At 41.1% G+C, this 16,419-nt stretch overlaps 2 protein-coding genes across 2 annotated transcripts; both read left to right on the top strand.

Annotated features, from left to right (window-relative positions):
- Positions 1-92: 92 nt before the first annotated feature.
- On the top strand, positions 93-1,638 carry SMIM8 (small integral membrane protein 8). The gene is made up of 2 exons (XM_010017736.1): positions 93-263; positions 1,283-1,638. The coding sequence occupies exons 1-2, from the start codon at positions 93-95 to the stop codon at positions 1,439-1,441; spliced, it is 330 nt and encodes a 109-aa protein (XP_010016038.1). The 3' UTR covers positions 1,442-1,638.
- A 3,110-nt stretch (positions 1,639-4,748) lies between these two features.
- LOC104408206 (chromosome unknown open reading frame, human C6orf163) lies at positions 4,749-11,542 on the top strand. The gene is made up of 5 exons (XM_010017735.1): positions 4,749-4,896; positions 6,996-7,090; positions 7,636-7,743; positions 9,506-9,708; positions 11,077-11,542. Exons 1-5 carry the CDS (start codon positions 4,749-4,751, stop codon positions 11,540-11,542), a joined length of 1,020 nt encoding a protein of 339 aa, XP_010016037.1.
- The last annotated feature ends 4,877 nt before the right edge of the window (positions 11,543-16,419 follow it).

Below are 16,419 nucleotides of genomic sequence, written 5' to 3'. Positions count from 1 at the left end.
ATATATATATATACACAAAGTAAATTTCATGCTGTGAGAAGATATCCTGGGTTTGAACTCGGACTTGGCAAATGTAGTTTTTTCTTATAATAATGACATCCACTTTTTACTCTGTTTTTAGGAAGTATTCAACATTAATTAAAATGTCTTCCACCAACCCTCCAAATACAAGCGAAACGCCCAAAGAGAGAAAACCAGGACTGAGAAGTGTTCAAACAACTATGCTTTTCCGAGCTGTGAACCCAGAGCTTTTCATTAAACCTGTAAGAGGCTCATTCTGAGGGAAACTAAATGGGCTTGGAGAGACACGGTTGCTGTAAAGTTGTCGTCGCTATTCTGTGTGCATTATATAAGCACCTCTTGTTATGCAAAGCACCCAGTAACATAACTAAAAATATTTTTACTTTTTTTCACTCTGATTGTTACGAGCCCAGAACATACATTGTTTATTCCAGCTTTTATTTCACTGCTATGTCTGATCCTTTTGTACCTAGGAAAGGTGCTTTCAGCAAGACTGTCTACAGACAAATTACCCATGTAATGTGGCAGGTTAAGTAATAGGAGTCCTCTTTAGTGTTTAAAAGGGAACAAAACATAAAGTGCAAGCTTTCTGGTGTGAAAGGGGGGGATTTTTGGTAGCTTTTCACTATTATTTATTTATTTTTGTTGCTTTTTTAAGCAACAAATTGACTTTAAACAATTAAGTTGATGCTACTCAGGTTTTATTTGCACTTGCAGAACCCAGCAAGACTGAATGAAATTTTGTGCCTATAATAAAAGCAAATTCTGTGATAATACATTACATGTTTTACACAGAATCACAGGTTGGAAAGGACCTTAATGATCATCCAGTTCCAGCCCTCCTGCCATGGGCAGGGACACCTTCCACTAAACCAGGTTGCTTGTCTCAGTAGAATGTTCAGATGAATTCTGTTAGAAGTTTGTATTTAGTTACCTTTAGTAATTGGTTTTGGCCTGTTCATTCATGCTCAAACAGCATTTGTGACCAGCAAAAGACAGAGCACTGGGCAATGCTATATTTTGTTTCCAGAGAGTCTTCTTTTTCAAAGGGAATTCCTTTTGCTCTCAGAAAATCGAGTATCCTTTCTTGCTGCTTATCAAAGTCACTTGGATCAATCTACTATAATGCAATGATAATTCTTGCACGTACGACAACCATTTACTGTTCACTTTCTTAGCCAAGATGGAATAATGTAATGTTTGTGTTGAATGAAGAGATGTTTTGACTAGTATAGATAATAATTATTTTTTTTCTTGTCAGAACAAGCCTGTGATGGCATTTGGGCTCATAGCAATTACCCTCTGTGTGGCCTACCTTGGTTATTTGCATGCAACAATAGAGAATAAAAAGGACCTCTATGAAGCAATCGACAGTGAGGGGTCCAGGTATATGAGGAGGAAAACTTCCAAGTGGGACTGAGAACGTAAGGAAGGAAATCAGCAAATCAGTCACAGAACTTTGCCAAGCAATTGCTATTTTTTTTCCTCTGTCCATTGAAATAATGGATAAATGTCTCTCTTGGTGTTTAATCCAATTTAAATTCCTTTGTAAAATGCCATGCCTGTACAAATAAATTGCAATTAAGATAAGTGTGAACATAAAAGTGATTTTAAGAATTGTTGTCTGTGAACTCCACAGTCTGTCAGAAGACACAAAATTACCTTGGACATGCAATCAAGACTGGTAAATGCCTTAGAAATGCACATGACAGTTCAGCTCACTTCTCTCTGCTTTGAGTAAGTGAAAACAGGGGTTTGTCTTATTTTTTAAACAGAAGTATAATGCATTGTGTGTGAAAAGAAAAAGTTGATCTCTTAATCTGTTGATAGTTAACAGTGGTGTAAGTAAAATAATTTTAAGGCAAGAAAGATCTGATAAAGGAGAGTCATTGGAGGGTTGTGTTTAATAAAGGAATTCTTAAAATACTGGCCAAAATATTCCTTGGATGCTAAGATATTCTTCCATTCTTTCTTACACATGAAAAAAAAAAACCCAGGAGGTAGATAGAGGAGAAAAAGTGAAAGGACTGCTTCTGCCAAGAGAAAAGCAGGAAGAACTCAGCTGTGACCTTTCCTGTTTGGCAGCATAGAGCAGATCAGTGAACCCACTAGTGTGAGCTTGCCAGTTGCTGTATATAACTCCAGGTTAGCCAGAACTTGTGCAGTGTTCTTGACTAGTCATCAGGACTAGTTTATTCAAGCTGCATTCAAAAATCTAACTTCTCTATATTGCAAGGTACATTATGTAACACTAATTTTTTACAATCTACTAAACTCAAAATAAGAAGTGGGAAGTCTAAAATCAACAATGAAAAGACTGTTCTTACAACGATGAGACCATATCCACGTGAACAATTCCAGTCTTGCCAAACAGCCCCGTGTGTGGATCTGAGGCGGCCCATTGGCAGTGTGGTGGTTGGTGCTGCTGTGAGCGTGGCTGCAGGGCAGCTGCATGCTGTGGTGTTGCCTTAGCACAGGAGGGAGCACACTGTACAAGTGGGTGCTTTTCTGTTTTGGCGCTGAGGCCTTCTTTTATGAGCTTCTCCAGCTGCTTCTGTGTTCGCGACATGGCCTAGATGGTATCCCATTAACCAAACTCCAGAACCTGTGGTGGGAGAGCACATACCAGGGGAAAGTGCCCTTTTTCCCCAATGGACCCTTATGCATGTTCTTGGTTGTATTTTTCCATTCAGCTACCTCATATTTACAGCACTGTCAAGGGCTCCCAAGAAGCTGAAACATCTTTGTTAAGCCTCTTTTGGCCAAAGTGGGTTCTGACAGTCCAAAGAAGAAAGGACGTGCAGTGATACCTGTTTGCCACTTGGAATTGTTCTGGGTTTTGTTACCAAATTATTTTGTTACTGAAGGTAAAAAAGGTGAATGTCTGCCTTGAGGGGTCTATTCTCTCTATCTCTCTATAGATTCTTCACATTGAACCTGTGATTTTCCTCCTGTGTGTGTTTTATAGTTACCTGCATCCTAAATTCAGCTGAGCCTTGGTTTGGTTACCTCCTTCCTGAGAAGGGAAGTAAGCTCTACCTTTGATAAAGCTACAGGAAAAAAGCCTTTTAAAGCATATTCCCCTCTGTGAGCCCCACTGCTGCACAGCAATAAGGTCCTGGGCAAGTCTGGAAGCTTGCAGGTGAGGAAACTATTTGCCTTTTGCTTGGTGAAGGAATTTCCAAGCAAATTGATCAAATATTCAGAACTATCACATTCTGTGCATATCCTGTGGAATATGTTTTGTTTGATAAGATGCGATGGATTGATAGAATCAATCTGTTCTTTTCAAAAGGGTCGCATAGGATTTTAGCTCTTCATGCACAAGTCTGGTATGTTTGCATGAATTAAAATAACTCCAAACCCAGTGCTGCAGTAAGCATGTTAACCTGGTTTTCTGCAGGCTTTTAAAATACACACTTTGATTCTTATACCTGCAGATGATTTGAAGCGAGAAAGCCCAGTCTCTCGTTTTCATATATTTGGGAATAACAGCTCTCAAAATTTTGAATTATGTTTTGTGAAGTGAATATGGATCTGGAAGAAGCTGGGGAAAAGGAAATCGGGGGGCGGTGAAAGATAAAGGCTGGGATTGACCTGGGCAGGGTTAAGGTGGTGTGTGTGCCAATGGCATCTCATAGGAAAGCTGTCCAAGATAGGGCCTCCTGTCTGGTGGCCCGGATTGAGTGCTGTTAACCAGGTTAATTTAGAACTGGCCAGGCTGAAGGAAGAGTATTTAGATTTGTCATTATTAAGGAGATTCTCCGTATTTATTGTAGCAGGTGCTGCACAGGTGACTCTTAATGCTACAAAAATTACATATAAGAAGAAGATAAAGCAGTGCAAACACAGAGAAGAATGTAGTTAATTAATAGGTGTTATAGTATCAATACTGGCATTTGCTGTATGGTTTATATCATAAAAACTATGTGTGGGATTAAAGGGGAAAAAGCCCCACTCTTACTACTCCATTGGTAGCAAAATTTGTTTGCTCAGCTCTGAAAGCACAGCTCCTCTTATACATCTGGAGGAGAAACAAACTGCCAATACAATTTCTTTTGTTTGGCTTTTCTCTATTTCATCTTCAGTACAGTAAGAATTATCTGCAGTGGATAATAAGTGGCTTGACAGGAACTGTGAGTCAAAATGATTTTCCAGGCAGAGGCTCTTCCAGGATTTTGCTAATTCCTTACTCTATGTGCTGGCTTTCTCATCTTTACCAAGAACAGGAACAGAATTCTATGATTCAAATACCTGAAGCAGCAGTTACTATACTGCTCCTAAAATCTTTGCCTACATGGTTTGGATAGGAATTGTTGACATTCAACAAGAACAAAACCAAAAGGCACTGAAAAGGCAAAGCCTGCTGTGACACTGCTCAACTATTACCAGGAAAGTTAGTTCTTTGTGAGCAAAACAAACCCTGCCTGGTAACGGTTGCTCCACAGGGAGCTGCATTCAGGCTGGAAGGGGTTACTTCATGAAACCCTTCCTCATCATCTGCCTGCAGCATGTTACTGAGTTGTCAGCATGTGTGAATCCTAACCAGAAGGCAAACATTTCAGCTAACTTGGTAAAAAGTAATGGTCAGTGATTTTTCTCTCTTCACCAGCTTGCATGTTTTCTGCAGCAACAGTTAAGTGTTTTGCCTGCAAGCAAGAGATCTATCAGGAACAGAGTTCTGACATTGTAGTAACTGTATTACAGAAAAACACCAGAACACCACAATGATTAGAAGTCCTGATTTGGACTCCTTCGTGTGTTGTGCTGCATGTTCAAAGATAATACCACTGCCACCTTCCAATGCTACTTTGGATCGGCTTCGGGAGTATAAGCCTTTCATAACACGGTATTACACTCATCGTGATATACTGGGTGAGTTTGTTTCTGAAATACATTCCTTGCAATCTGAGATATAGGAAAACTCCAAGAGTTGTTGTATCCATCTGTTCTTGACAGTCCTGAAGGTTTTCACATCTCAGTAAGAACGAACTGTGCTTACCTTCTGAATATTAATAATCTAGTATATTCAGGGTCAGTTGTCCTGTGGTGCATGACGGTGTTCAGACTTTGGCATAGCGGAGTCCAAAAGAGAATTAGCTGCAAGACCATTAGCAAATGTTTTCTAAGGCTCAAGTAGTTTGGAAAGAACTATGTTTGACTGAACATTTGCAAAGATCATTCCCTTGTCCTTGAACAGGACACAGATGAGATGTTTTATCCTGAATCCTACCTTCTTATACCCCATTCTGCTGCTGACCTTAGATTGAGGCTCTGTAGATTCCCTTGAGGTTTGATGTTCTCCTGACATGTCACAATCATAACCTCGACAATAAAGGAAATCGTGGTAGGATTCGTACTTTTGAGGATCTAGCAAGAATCTGAAGTATCTTTGTATGCTATGCCTAATTGTCAGAGAGGTTTCTGATCAGTAAAGTTATGTAGAAATCATGTTGTGCATTTTAATTAATATGCGTTGTGAAGAGCAGCGTACTTGGTTTCTATTTTAAACAATATAAAGAGATTATCAATGTAATGAGCGCCTGGGCAGTGGGATGAGTGCCCTGCATGTGCTCAGAACATGAAGCTTCAGCCCTGCATTACACACACACAGTGTGAAACGCATCGAGAAGGCCGGAGACAGTCTCTTTAAATTATTTTCTTTTTACTGCTTACTAAAAGGGACTGGGGGAAAGCTGTGCATTCAGAGCACAACATGTTGGTCACTAGGCTTTCTGCACTGTCAGACTTATGTTTTGTTGATTTGCGTCAGTTGACCCCTTTGTCCCATCCTGCTGCTGTCTTCCATGTACTTCATGTGAGCTCTGTGAGAGGACTCTGCCCACCTATGTGGAGTGGGGAGGAAGACTGGAGTGAAAGAGGGAGGGAAACTTAATCCCCCCCGACTGTGTGAAAGCTGGATCTCCTGTGGCTCTATTCCTTTTTAATTTTCCTTTATGACGACCCAGGAAAATGTGACTCTTTAGCCCTGTCAAGCACGGAGAATGGGATCCAAAGCAATGCCCATGCTTGGCACTGAGTAGGAAAGATGGAGGATCTCACTGTTGGGTGGGATAGGGTGTTTGAATTGCAGAAAGGCATCTTTACCCACTTTCCTCTGCAGTGGATTCTCTTCTAGGCAATCCTTGGTGCTGAAGACCAATCCTTTTGAATTGAGTTAGCACATTCATAGGAGGAGATGATGATGTTAATGTCTTACTTAGACTCCATCCATGTTGCTAAGGGAAGCATCCCTGGTGTAGGCCTTGTGAAGCAGTGCAGCTCACTGCCATGCTGCTTTGCACCCCCTTTCTAGGAGGATCAGCTGTGCCTGCAGTGCTGGGGCTGCTGGGACTCTGGCCAGACACAGCAACCCTAGAGACAGAAGCATTGCTTTGTATGTGCATGGTCTGTTCCAAACACCTGAAATATTCTGCTGGATGCTCCTGAGAGTATTTCTTGTGTGCCCCGAGATTGGCATGAAGGAATCTGAGGGCATCTTGAGCAAGAGACTTCTCTGAAAGCCTTGGAGGACTCTGAGGGCACAGGGAGCTAAAGAAGGCACTGTCTCACCCATAACATCTAAAAGAAGCAAAGCTATCGCCCAAGGTGCCGCGACATTCAGTCACAGACAGAAATGGGTGAATCGCTCCCAAGAAAGCTGAGGACTGACCCATGGCTTGTGCTGTGCAGATGGCCATCAGGACAAGGAATCAGGAGGGACACGTGATGCTCTCCTGTTCTGTGACCTTGTCTAGGAGGTGAGAATTGGGTTCAGCACCTTCCTATTATATTTACAGAACTGCACAAGCAATAATAATTGTGGTTTCCTATATGTGAAATGAGAGTGCATGTTTTTTAGTGTTTTGACTTTTAATTCAGATGTGGAGCCAAGCAAAGGGGTGGGGAGAGAGGCACGGAGTTCTGCACTCTGCTTGTCTGCTGTGCATGATCAGCTTGTGTTGACTGTGCAGAGATTGGAGCACACATTGAACAAGAAAAACATGAAAAGAAGGAGGCAGAGGTACGAGAGTGCATTGACAAAATGAAAGCTGAAATTTGGTCTCAGGTAAATTACATTTTTCTCCCATCATTTAAATGATGATTATTCTTTGGAATAATGGCTGTAGCATAAAGACAGTTAATGAAAAACTTTGGGGTCACTGCTTTAGAGCTGTCATTAATTTCAGCTCCTCCTTTGTTCACAAATTTTGGTGTGCACATACTTCTCCCATTTCTGATCACAACAATGCATACTTTGAATTAATAACAGATTTTACATCTGGTCTGAAAATGGCCTCTAAAGCACACAGAAGTTCTCGGTTGGTAAAGCTGTTCCCCACAGTGCTATGTAAGATTCTGACATGTATGTTATATATATGTATCATGCTTACAACTGTGGCAGCTCAGTGCTACAGTGAGGCCACATTTGAACAGGAATCACTGCAATAAAATTGCCAAATGGGCACAGTGGATTTTGCTACCTGGTTTTAAATTTAACTTGCTTTGATTTCTTACATAGCAAATAGAGAACTATTGTTTATGTAACCTCTGCTTCTTCTTAATAGGATGTTAATGTCAGCAGCTATACTTAAATAGTAACTTGTTTTAAAGGCTGAAACACTCAAGGAAGATGCAGTGGAAAAAGCCCTCAACAAAGCAGCCGCTAAACACAGTGTATTGGTACAAGACCTTCAAAAAAAATTTGAAAAGAAATTAAGGGTATGAACCAGTTTGTTTTTATTACCATGGAAATAGCCAGCATGACAGAACCATGTGTTTGACAACCAAGAATGTCATTCTGTGTAAATAAATACATATTTTTTTAAATGCTTGCTATAACCAGAACCTCCATTCATCTGAGATTTGAACTGCAGTGTCAGGAGAAGCACTCAGACTGAAAGATGACTGCCTTTGTGCTAGATGAGATGTGAGCTTGAGTTAACTGGATTTTGAATTCATTTGCAGCATGTTTCACTTATTTGTTGTTTTGTTGAATGAAGGTTGTGAACTTTGTCGAAAATTCCTTGTCAGGCCTTGATTCAGCCAGCCACTGAAGCGATCAGGCGCATTTCTTAGAGGCAGTTAGAAACAGGCTTAACTTTAAATCTGTCCTCAAGTTTCATGTCCATCAAAGCTAGAGAGGTGTTTAGTTGATTTGCTGAGCCTGGACCCTGAATGAAGTGGTGGGGAAGGAAAACCGCCAGCATATGTATATTCCTAAATGAAGCACGCTAACTGTAGCCTTGAATTTCTATGTATGTTTAGTACATGTTTTATATGGCTGTTTGGATATCTGAGAAAAGGCTCAGAGATACACAAAGAGAAAGGAAGGAAAGTGCCTTCTTGATCTGAGCCTTCCTGCTTTCTGCACCGCTTCACAGGGCTTTTTGCTGCTACAGCATCCAGTACGCAGTCCGTCTAACACTTGTCATCCTTAGCCTTGCAGCCTCCCGCTGGCAGATGAAAGGTGCACAGAGAATTGCTGGAGTGTTTTGCTTTGGAATTTTATTTTATACAAGTTTCTAAATAGCTATCTGTTTATACTGCAGGCAGTCAAAGCAATGTGCTTGGCATCTGAAGAGGAAAAGCAGGGAGCTTTACAGTGCTCTTAAGTTTCTGGTAGAGTTCATTCCATTTTATGGAGTTGTTTTCCAAGGGAGATCTGTCATTTGCTGTCATAGCATCTGGCAACAATAGTTGCCAGAAGCTTAGTTCCTTGTGTTTAACCATTCAGTTACTTGCTATTATAGATCTTTTTAGACTATTTGTGTTAGACTATTACTATAGGCTATTATAGATCTTCATAGACCTGAGTGCTCAGGATTTGAACATGTAACAGTTGTCCTCATAACATTGGCTCCAGTGACTAAGAGCAAGGGAGCAGATACAGAATCCTACAGCTGAAACAAAAGAAGAAGCAGATATAACTGAAGTAACTGCAAGAAGTTTTAGATTTGGTGGGGTTTGTTTCTTGCAGTACATTTTAAGAGGTGAGCTAAATGATTCATTAGTGAGCTAAATGCTCACTAACAGTTAGCTTAGAGAGACAGTGGCAGAAAATTTCACACAGCTCCTGTCTAAGCAAACAGACAGTGGCAGCTAACAAAGCATATCACTGAGTGATTGAAGTAGGGTTTTCACCTGTAGGAAAGGCCAAAGACAATTGCTTTTAGCTGATAGCCTCAGGAATGGCTTTTTTGCAGCAGTACTGTTATGGCCACCGCCATTTAAGGTCAAATGGTTTTAGTTAGGCTTCCTGTAGGCATGCGAACCTGTGAAGAAAATACATCAGGAAACTTTTTGTGCCTTATGCAGAAAACATGGGTGATGTAGATGTGGAATGATGTTACAATAAGTCACTGTAATTGCCCCATAATATGTTCCTGAAGTCTGTTCTGCTGGGTGTTTTTGGGGATTGTTTAAAGACAACTGAGCAAAAAGCTGCTGTCACTACTTACATCTATTTTTAACTTTGCTTAAGGAGGAGATGAGGAAGGCAAAGGCAGAGATGCAGCAGTATGTGGAAGAACAGCGGAAGAGAGAGGCAGAGGCTGCAGAGCAACGCATGGCTCACCGACTTGAGAGGATCCTTATGGAGTGTGCCCGGGACAAGATGCAAGCAGTGGCCAAAGCCAGAAAACAGGAGAGGGAGGCTGCCTTTCAGGAAGCAGCCATTCTGCACAGGTGCTCTTAGTGTTTCCTCTGACTCGGCTGGCAAAAATGCTGGGCTAAAGAAAATGATTGGAATTGCATCAGCATTGCTCGGATGCAGGTCTTCTAGGAAAAGATCGATAGACCCTTCAGAAGAAAACATATTTGGAAGTGACAAGTGACCAGCAAGAGTTGCAGGCTCACTCTCTCTCACTGATGCACCAAGTAGAAAACAAACATTTTTTGTTCCTAAATGCAAATATCACAAAGGCAACTAAGGATCCAAAACTTTTGGGTTTTATAGCTGATTTAGAGTCATCAGAAATAAAGATCTCGGGGCTTATTGTGCCATTCTGCAAAATGAGATCTGCAGGGTGCAGGAGGTTCTACCTGTATAGATTAAACATTGTGAATTAAATAGCTTTGATGTCAAAATAATAGCACATCCCTCTCCCTTGAGAGTAGAATACTTTTCATTTTTTGACAACCTAGACAACAAAATAACACTATCACAGTGAAAAGATCGGTTCAGGTGTGTTGCTTTGTAAGATGCTTTTCATTTTATGAACAGTCACACTTAAGTTTTGATCCATTATTTAATACCTTTGTTATCACTATTAAAACATGCCCTTTCTGCCAAAGATAAATGACATTCCATATAAACTTAACTGGTCTCTTTAACTTCTCATGTTAGCAGAGTTCTGCGAAAATGTCTTCAGCAAAGCGGAGGGAGCATGAACAGAGGGCAGAAATTGTTTTCTTTACATCAAAGTATTTGGCTCAATAACCTTAATGGATGCCTGATGCACCATTTTTTGCATATCCCTGACCCAGCTCTGGTGAATAGCACCCATAACGTTTTGACTACATAATACAAATTATTTATTACTGACATGCTAGCACAAATATATTCTCAGTAACATTAAAACAAAGTTACAGATGAGTCTGTAGTCTGGAAATCAATTCTTAGATTTAACTTCAAGGCAGCATTTTAACTTGGGGACAGAATTCTCAAAGTCTGTTTGAAAATCTGTGTACTTAATTATCTTAATTTTCAAAGAAAGAATTCAGTTGTCCCTCTCGCTCAGAGAGAGACCCAAATGCAGAGGGAAGTACTAATCCTTTATATTTTTCATTTGGAAGCAAGCATCATTAAATTATTGCTAGATGTGACACACACAGAAATAGAATCTTCTGCAGCTGCCTTTCCCTGCGTCATCAGTAGCCTTCTTTTACCCTATTTTATTTCAGAGGTCCTATATCAAGTTCTGATTTAATGTATATTTATAGTTGAATAAGAAAGTTTTTACAACAACCTAAATAGACTTAAATTGTTTTTTCAATAATCTTTAATAACACATGTTCCCAACAAATCTTTTCTTCTTTTTCTTTTTTAAATAGAAAGTGCTTAGAACAACTCGAAGAACAAAGTAGGTTAGCTGAGGAACAATATCATAAGAGTATAGAGCAATTAAAAAAAGAAAAAATTTGTGAGATTCATATTGCCTGGAGTATCATACAAAAAGAGAGTGAGACTGAGACTGAGACTGCAAAACAGCCCGAAGAAGCAGAGACTTTACAGGCTGGTGAACTGGAAGAAGTAATGGTTATGCTGAAAGCAGCAGAAGAACAGGTAAAGACTCTCACACAAAAACTGGAGAAGATGACAGAATGGAAGGACAGACTGGAAAACGAAATACAAGCAACAAGACAAACCTTTCAAAGGTATATTGATGTCACATTTCCTAACCTGTCCCCTGGACAAGCAGATTTTATTTTGCCATTCAGGGAAGCATTTCAGCAGAAGGACACCCCAGAAGCATCAGAGGACAGTGACAGTATAGGAGAACTAGTACCAGAAGTGTGAGATTCACAGCCAGCAGTAAACAGAACTACTACAAACAGGTGATGTTGAAAAATAAAGTCATCTCTGTTCACTGTATTATGTGAGTGTGGTTAGAAAGATACAGAGATAAATAACTACCACTGTATTAAATAATTGATGAGCCATGCTGAGAAATTATCCATTACTTTTCATTTTGCAGATGCTAGGGCAGAGGCTGGAACACGTAACGCTTGAGGAGCTTCCCACTGACTCCTTCTTGAGAAGGAAAAAATCAGAAAATCTAAGCAGAAAATCTTAGTTAAGCACCAGCGCTTTGCCTGTGCAAACTGTTGGCTCTGCCCCTGAATACTTGGGTGCGGAATAAGACACACAGGCTTTGAACACCCTTCGCTCAGGTTCTGAGATTTACAGGGTGGATTTTCTGTGCAGTGGTGTGTATGTCTATGTAAAGTCCCTGCAAGTGAGTGGCTACATGATCTGAAAACTCACCTGGCTTGAGAGACAGCTTTTGAGCAAAAAGTGAGTGGCAGCAGGCATGCAAAATAATCTTCTCTTGGGTGGACTCAGGTTTATCTATTCACACGTGCTTGAAGCCATCATGGCTTTAGGCCAGCCTCAGTACACTGATTTGCTCTGAGATTCTGCCTGCCTAAACACCTGATTTGCCTTCACTGTGTAGTAAGACTTCCCACAGCATTTGCTTAATATTCACTAAAGCTTTATGTCTGTCTCATTTGTTACCTGTTAATCTGAAAACACTGTACAACATCTCGAGTGTAGCTGAAGAACGTAAAGGAGCTGGTATTTACTGTAGGTGATAGAAAGTATAATATGGTGAAGGAAACTGTCTATAGGTATCTCATTTAAAGGATTTTTTAAAAGAGCAATCTATGCAGCCTTCTTTTCCTCATGCTCAAAAACAACCCTAAAAAACCAAAAAGCAGAATAATCTCATAGGTATCCATCACTCTACCAAACTAAGAAGTGAAGATAAGTGAAGTCACTGGTTTCTTGTGAAACAGTTTAATTCATATAAAATATTTTGAGCAGATATTTGGCAGGCTCTGGCACTATTTCTGACCTAAATACCTGTAAAACCTTACTCCACTGTGAAGCTCTTGCTGTGGAGAGATGATGCTCCGTGTTCGTTTTCCCTCTTAGGTTTGCAATGAAAAGAACCCAAGCTTCATGTTCACAGTTGTCTAATAAAATGGATAAACTGCTCAGAACCCAAGATAAGACTTGTGTTTGCATCTTAGAAGTCCATCAGCAGTCTGAAGTACTCCATAAACCATTTTCTAAAGAAAACATTTACATATGCATTAAGCATAAAAGTCTTTTGAAACTACAGGAGTAAAATACTAGAACTAAACTACTAGCAGCTGCATCATGCAACACCTAAAGCTGGTGAACACTCTGTTGGGTGAGCTAGTTAAAGGCTCACCTCAGTACACCCTGAGGAGCCCAGAGGCACAGTGGCAGCTGTGGGAACCCTGACAAACCAGTCAGAGGAATAAGCCTCCAATCTAGCCTCTCTTGGGATATCCCAGGAGCGTGTTAGCCACATGGACTGGGAGTGAGACCCAGCACCACGACTCAATTGGAGAGGCTTTCCGGAGAACCTTGCAGACTGAGGATGGATACTACCTGGAGGTACAGGACTCCTTATGGCATATAGAATCATATCTTGGGGTTGTACAAAGGCTTAGTATGGAATGTTAAGGGGAAGAACCTAATGTGGGAAAGGGGCACCAAGGTGTTTTGGGGAAGAAAAAGCGGTAAAAGAGAGGGATAAGGGGATAAGATGGGCTGGTTACATGTAAACGGGGGCTGATCATAACTGACTGTGCCCTGTGCCTGATCAGCACAGTCTGTCCTGTCTTCTTCTTGAACTCCTTTTCTAACTTTTCCTGGGTGCAGGGCTTTCTCTGTGTGCATGTGTGTATGCATGGGGGTCTACCTGCCAGCAGCTGGAGTTGGAACACAGATGACAGGGGCTGAAGGCTTAGGGTCCCAGCAATTGAGAGACTGGCGTGTGTATTATCTGGGTGTGCATGTCAGTGTGTAATCACTGTAAATATCAAGACAGGCTAGCTGACAACTAGGCTAAAGTGTGGAAGCCAAGGGACAAGTGGCCATAAATCCAAGATACTGGAGAGAACAGAACATCTAAGATTTAGCTACTTGAGGGATCGAGTGGTCAAAGCCAGTGACTGCAGAGGCTGTGAGGTCTGAGGGTTGGCTGCTGGTAAGGTCATAAGTCTGGACCAGCTACCAGGCATTCTGTTAGCATGCGTTTTTTCTGTGCATGAGGCAAGATGAGGGGCAATTCTGCATCTTTCATGTCAGAAAACCTAGGTGATGTTTAAGTGCTTCAACTCCCCTTGAACAAAAAGCTCTAGTTCTCTTGTAGTGATAGATAAGTAGATATTTTTTTGTTCTTCTCTCCTAGGAAGGGTATAATAATAATAATATACTTCTGCAGAGCTTTACTGCTAGCGTTTGTTTCAGAAAAAAGAAGTCACCCTGTCTCACAGAGTTAGCCTGCTTTATATCTGGGATACCGTGGCAGTGACTGATAAAGACCATAGCTGTCTACAGGAGTAAGTGTTCCTTAGGGGACCTCAGTCACATCCAGTCATCCAGATGAAACCAAGGGCACATCCCAGGCTCCTCCTGATCTATACAGCCTTGGGGGCATGGTTGGAGACAGGCAGCAGGGCCTCAAGATCTGGTCAGCTGTGTCTATATATACACATTCTGCAGGCACGCTCTGGGGTGGGCTTCCTCACCAGTGTGTGTACAGCACATACCGCATGTAACAGTCTGCCAGGCACTGGCATTGCTTCTCATTGCCTTTTGGAAAAGGAAAGCTATTTTGGTTTACTGCTTTCAAAAGCCAAGGTGGCGTTGTGTTGGCTCTGCTTAGAAACAGCATGTCCTCTTCAGTCTGTGCGCTTGCTTGGGTAATGATGAAAGGAGCCACAGCTTGGCCTAAGAGAAAGGCTCTGCAATGTAATGGATAGACAAGATAACAAGCAGTAAAATTGCTATGGGACCTGGTGAGCCATTTGCCGTGGACACTGTTTGGTATTTCAAGGAAATATTTTAGAACATAAAGTATCTAACTAAGCCTGATTTAAGAGATTGTTTTTTCCCTTCCAGTTGTACTCGCTGCACAGTATTAATTATGGTTGACTGGCCAATTTTCATATTTTATAACTTTCTGCGTGTCAGATACCTAACTAATGAAATCTGTGAGTACATGAAGTATTGGTAGCTAATAAAAATTGGAAGTTCAGACATACAAGCAGGCCTTTCATTGTATGAAGCAGAGACAGCATATGTCTGTTGGCTTGCTTTTGTTCCTGTTTGAGAAGGATTGCAGCATAAAAAGTAACACTACCCCTTTATTTTCACTCTGAATCAGAGGGAGCATGAAGACATGCTTTTTGACTGTTCGAATGATGCAAATAAAGAAGCTTTAAGATAACATCTGGATGCTAGGGTGCCAGTGGTGACACATATTGATGGCAGAGTGCATGAGATAAAACCTAGAATGGGGAGCTGTAATGCTGCAATTAATAATACAGAAATAAGGGTTTCTCTATTAGTCATTCAGGGGATGTCTTATATTGCCAGAAAACACCAGAGTCTCAGGAACAGTGAAACTTTCTGTCTCAGGCAGTGTTATAGAAGACTGAAAAGTGGATTGTCTAATTAGTGTAGCTGAGCAGCTGAACTGGGAGGGAGCTGTGGAGTATGGCTGATAAGCAGCTAATTAATAGACTAGAACCATCTTGCTCATTAGTCCCTCAAAGGTCTGCAGAAGAGATCTGTGATGTCTTAAAAGGGGGATGTGCAGATTGTGAAACCTCTGAATCCCTGGCATAGAGAAATGAAGTGTGAAAGGAACTAATGATGCTGGTAGCATTTGGAGCGTGAGCACTTGCTGTCTGTGTGTGTGAGGCAATTAAGAAATCGCAGCGCCTCACGGGCAACAGCGTGCAGAACAAATAACCTCTGTCTGTGCATGGATGTAGTGTACCCACACAGATATAAACTGAGTGATTGTGATTTATGTTACTGATGTGGTTTCCTTTGCTGGGCTTAATTAACTACAGTTCAGTGCTAGTTAAAATACAGATTGCATAAACAAATATGTGTGACTAATCGCAAAATGCATCAAGTGGCTGGTGAGAGATGCAGATGCTGGACAACTGGCATTAATATTGGATAGTAGGTACAGTACATGGGTGTTTTGGGGTTATCTAGGCAGGGTTTTGCCTGGGGATTTGTCAGCAGTCACCAGAAGGAAAGACAAATCCTAGAAGGAAGACTGGGCCAACAACAGTGATCTAGCTGATAGTTAATAATTTGTCTTGTTTGTATTAAAACGGCCTCTAGCACTTTGTTTTGGCTTCTTCTGAGTATAGCTGTCATGTTCTTACTGCTGGATCTTGCTTTTCTTTTGTGTGCTTAGACTTTTCCAATATACAGCTGCAGTCTTCTGTTACACTTGTCCTAAAACCTGAATGACTAAAAATCCTACCCATCAAGGTGTCTAAGCACCATATTTTTCTCACAAGGTTACATTCTTACTTCGTCTAACAAACTTTCCAAAAGGCACAGGCACTTTCAGCTTGTTTATTTGAAAACTTAAGCCACACTATAAATGGAATATTTCTGGCAGAAGTTGACCTCCACTTCATTCTGTCTTCTCTCACAGCTTCTCAGTTACTTACAGTGCTAGTACCAGATTAGTTGCAGGCCTCTGGGTACTACTGCTGCTAGCCACAAAATCTGCAGCCCCTTCCCTATGCTGGCTGTGGCATCCCACAGTGATTCCTGATTGGTTTTGAGGGTGGGGTTTTTAGGAGGTTTTTTTGGGTTGGTTT

This window comes from Nestor notabilis, unplaced genomic scaffold (genome assembly GCF_000696875.1).
Source record: "Nestor notabilis isolate BGI_N333 unplaced genomic scaffold, ASM69687v1 scaffold13957, whole genome shotgun sequence".
NCBI lineage: Eukaryota > Metazoa > Chordata > Aves > Psittaciformes > Psittacidae > Nestor > Nestor notabilis.
The sequence above is the reverse complement of the archived record's forward strand: the minus strand, read 5'-3'. Positions and strand labels throughout refer to the sequence as shown.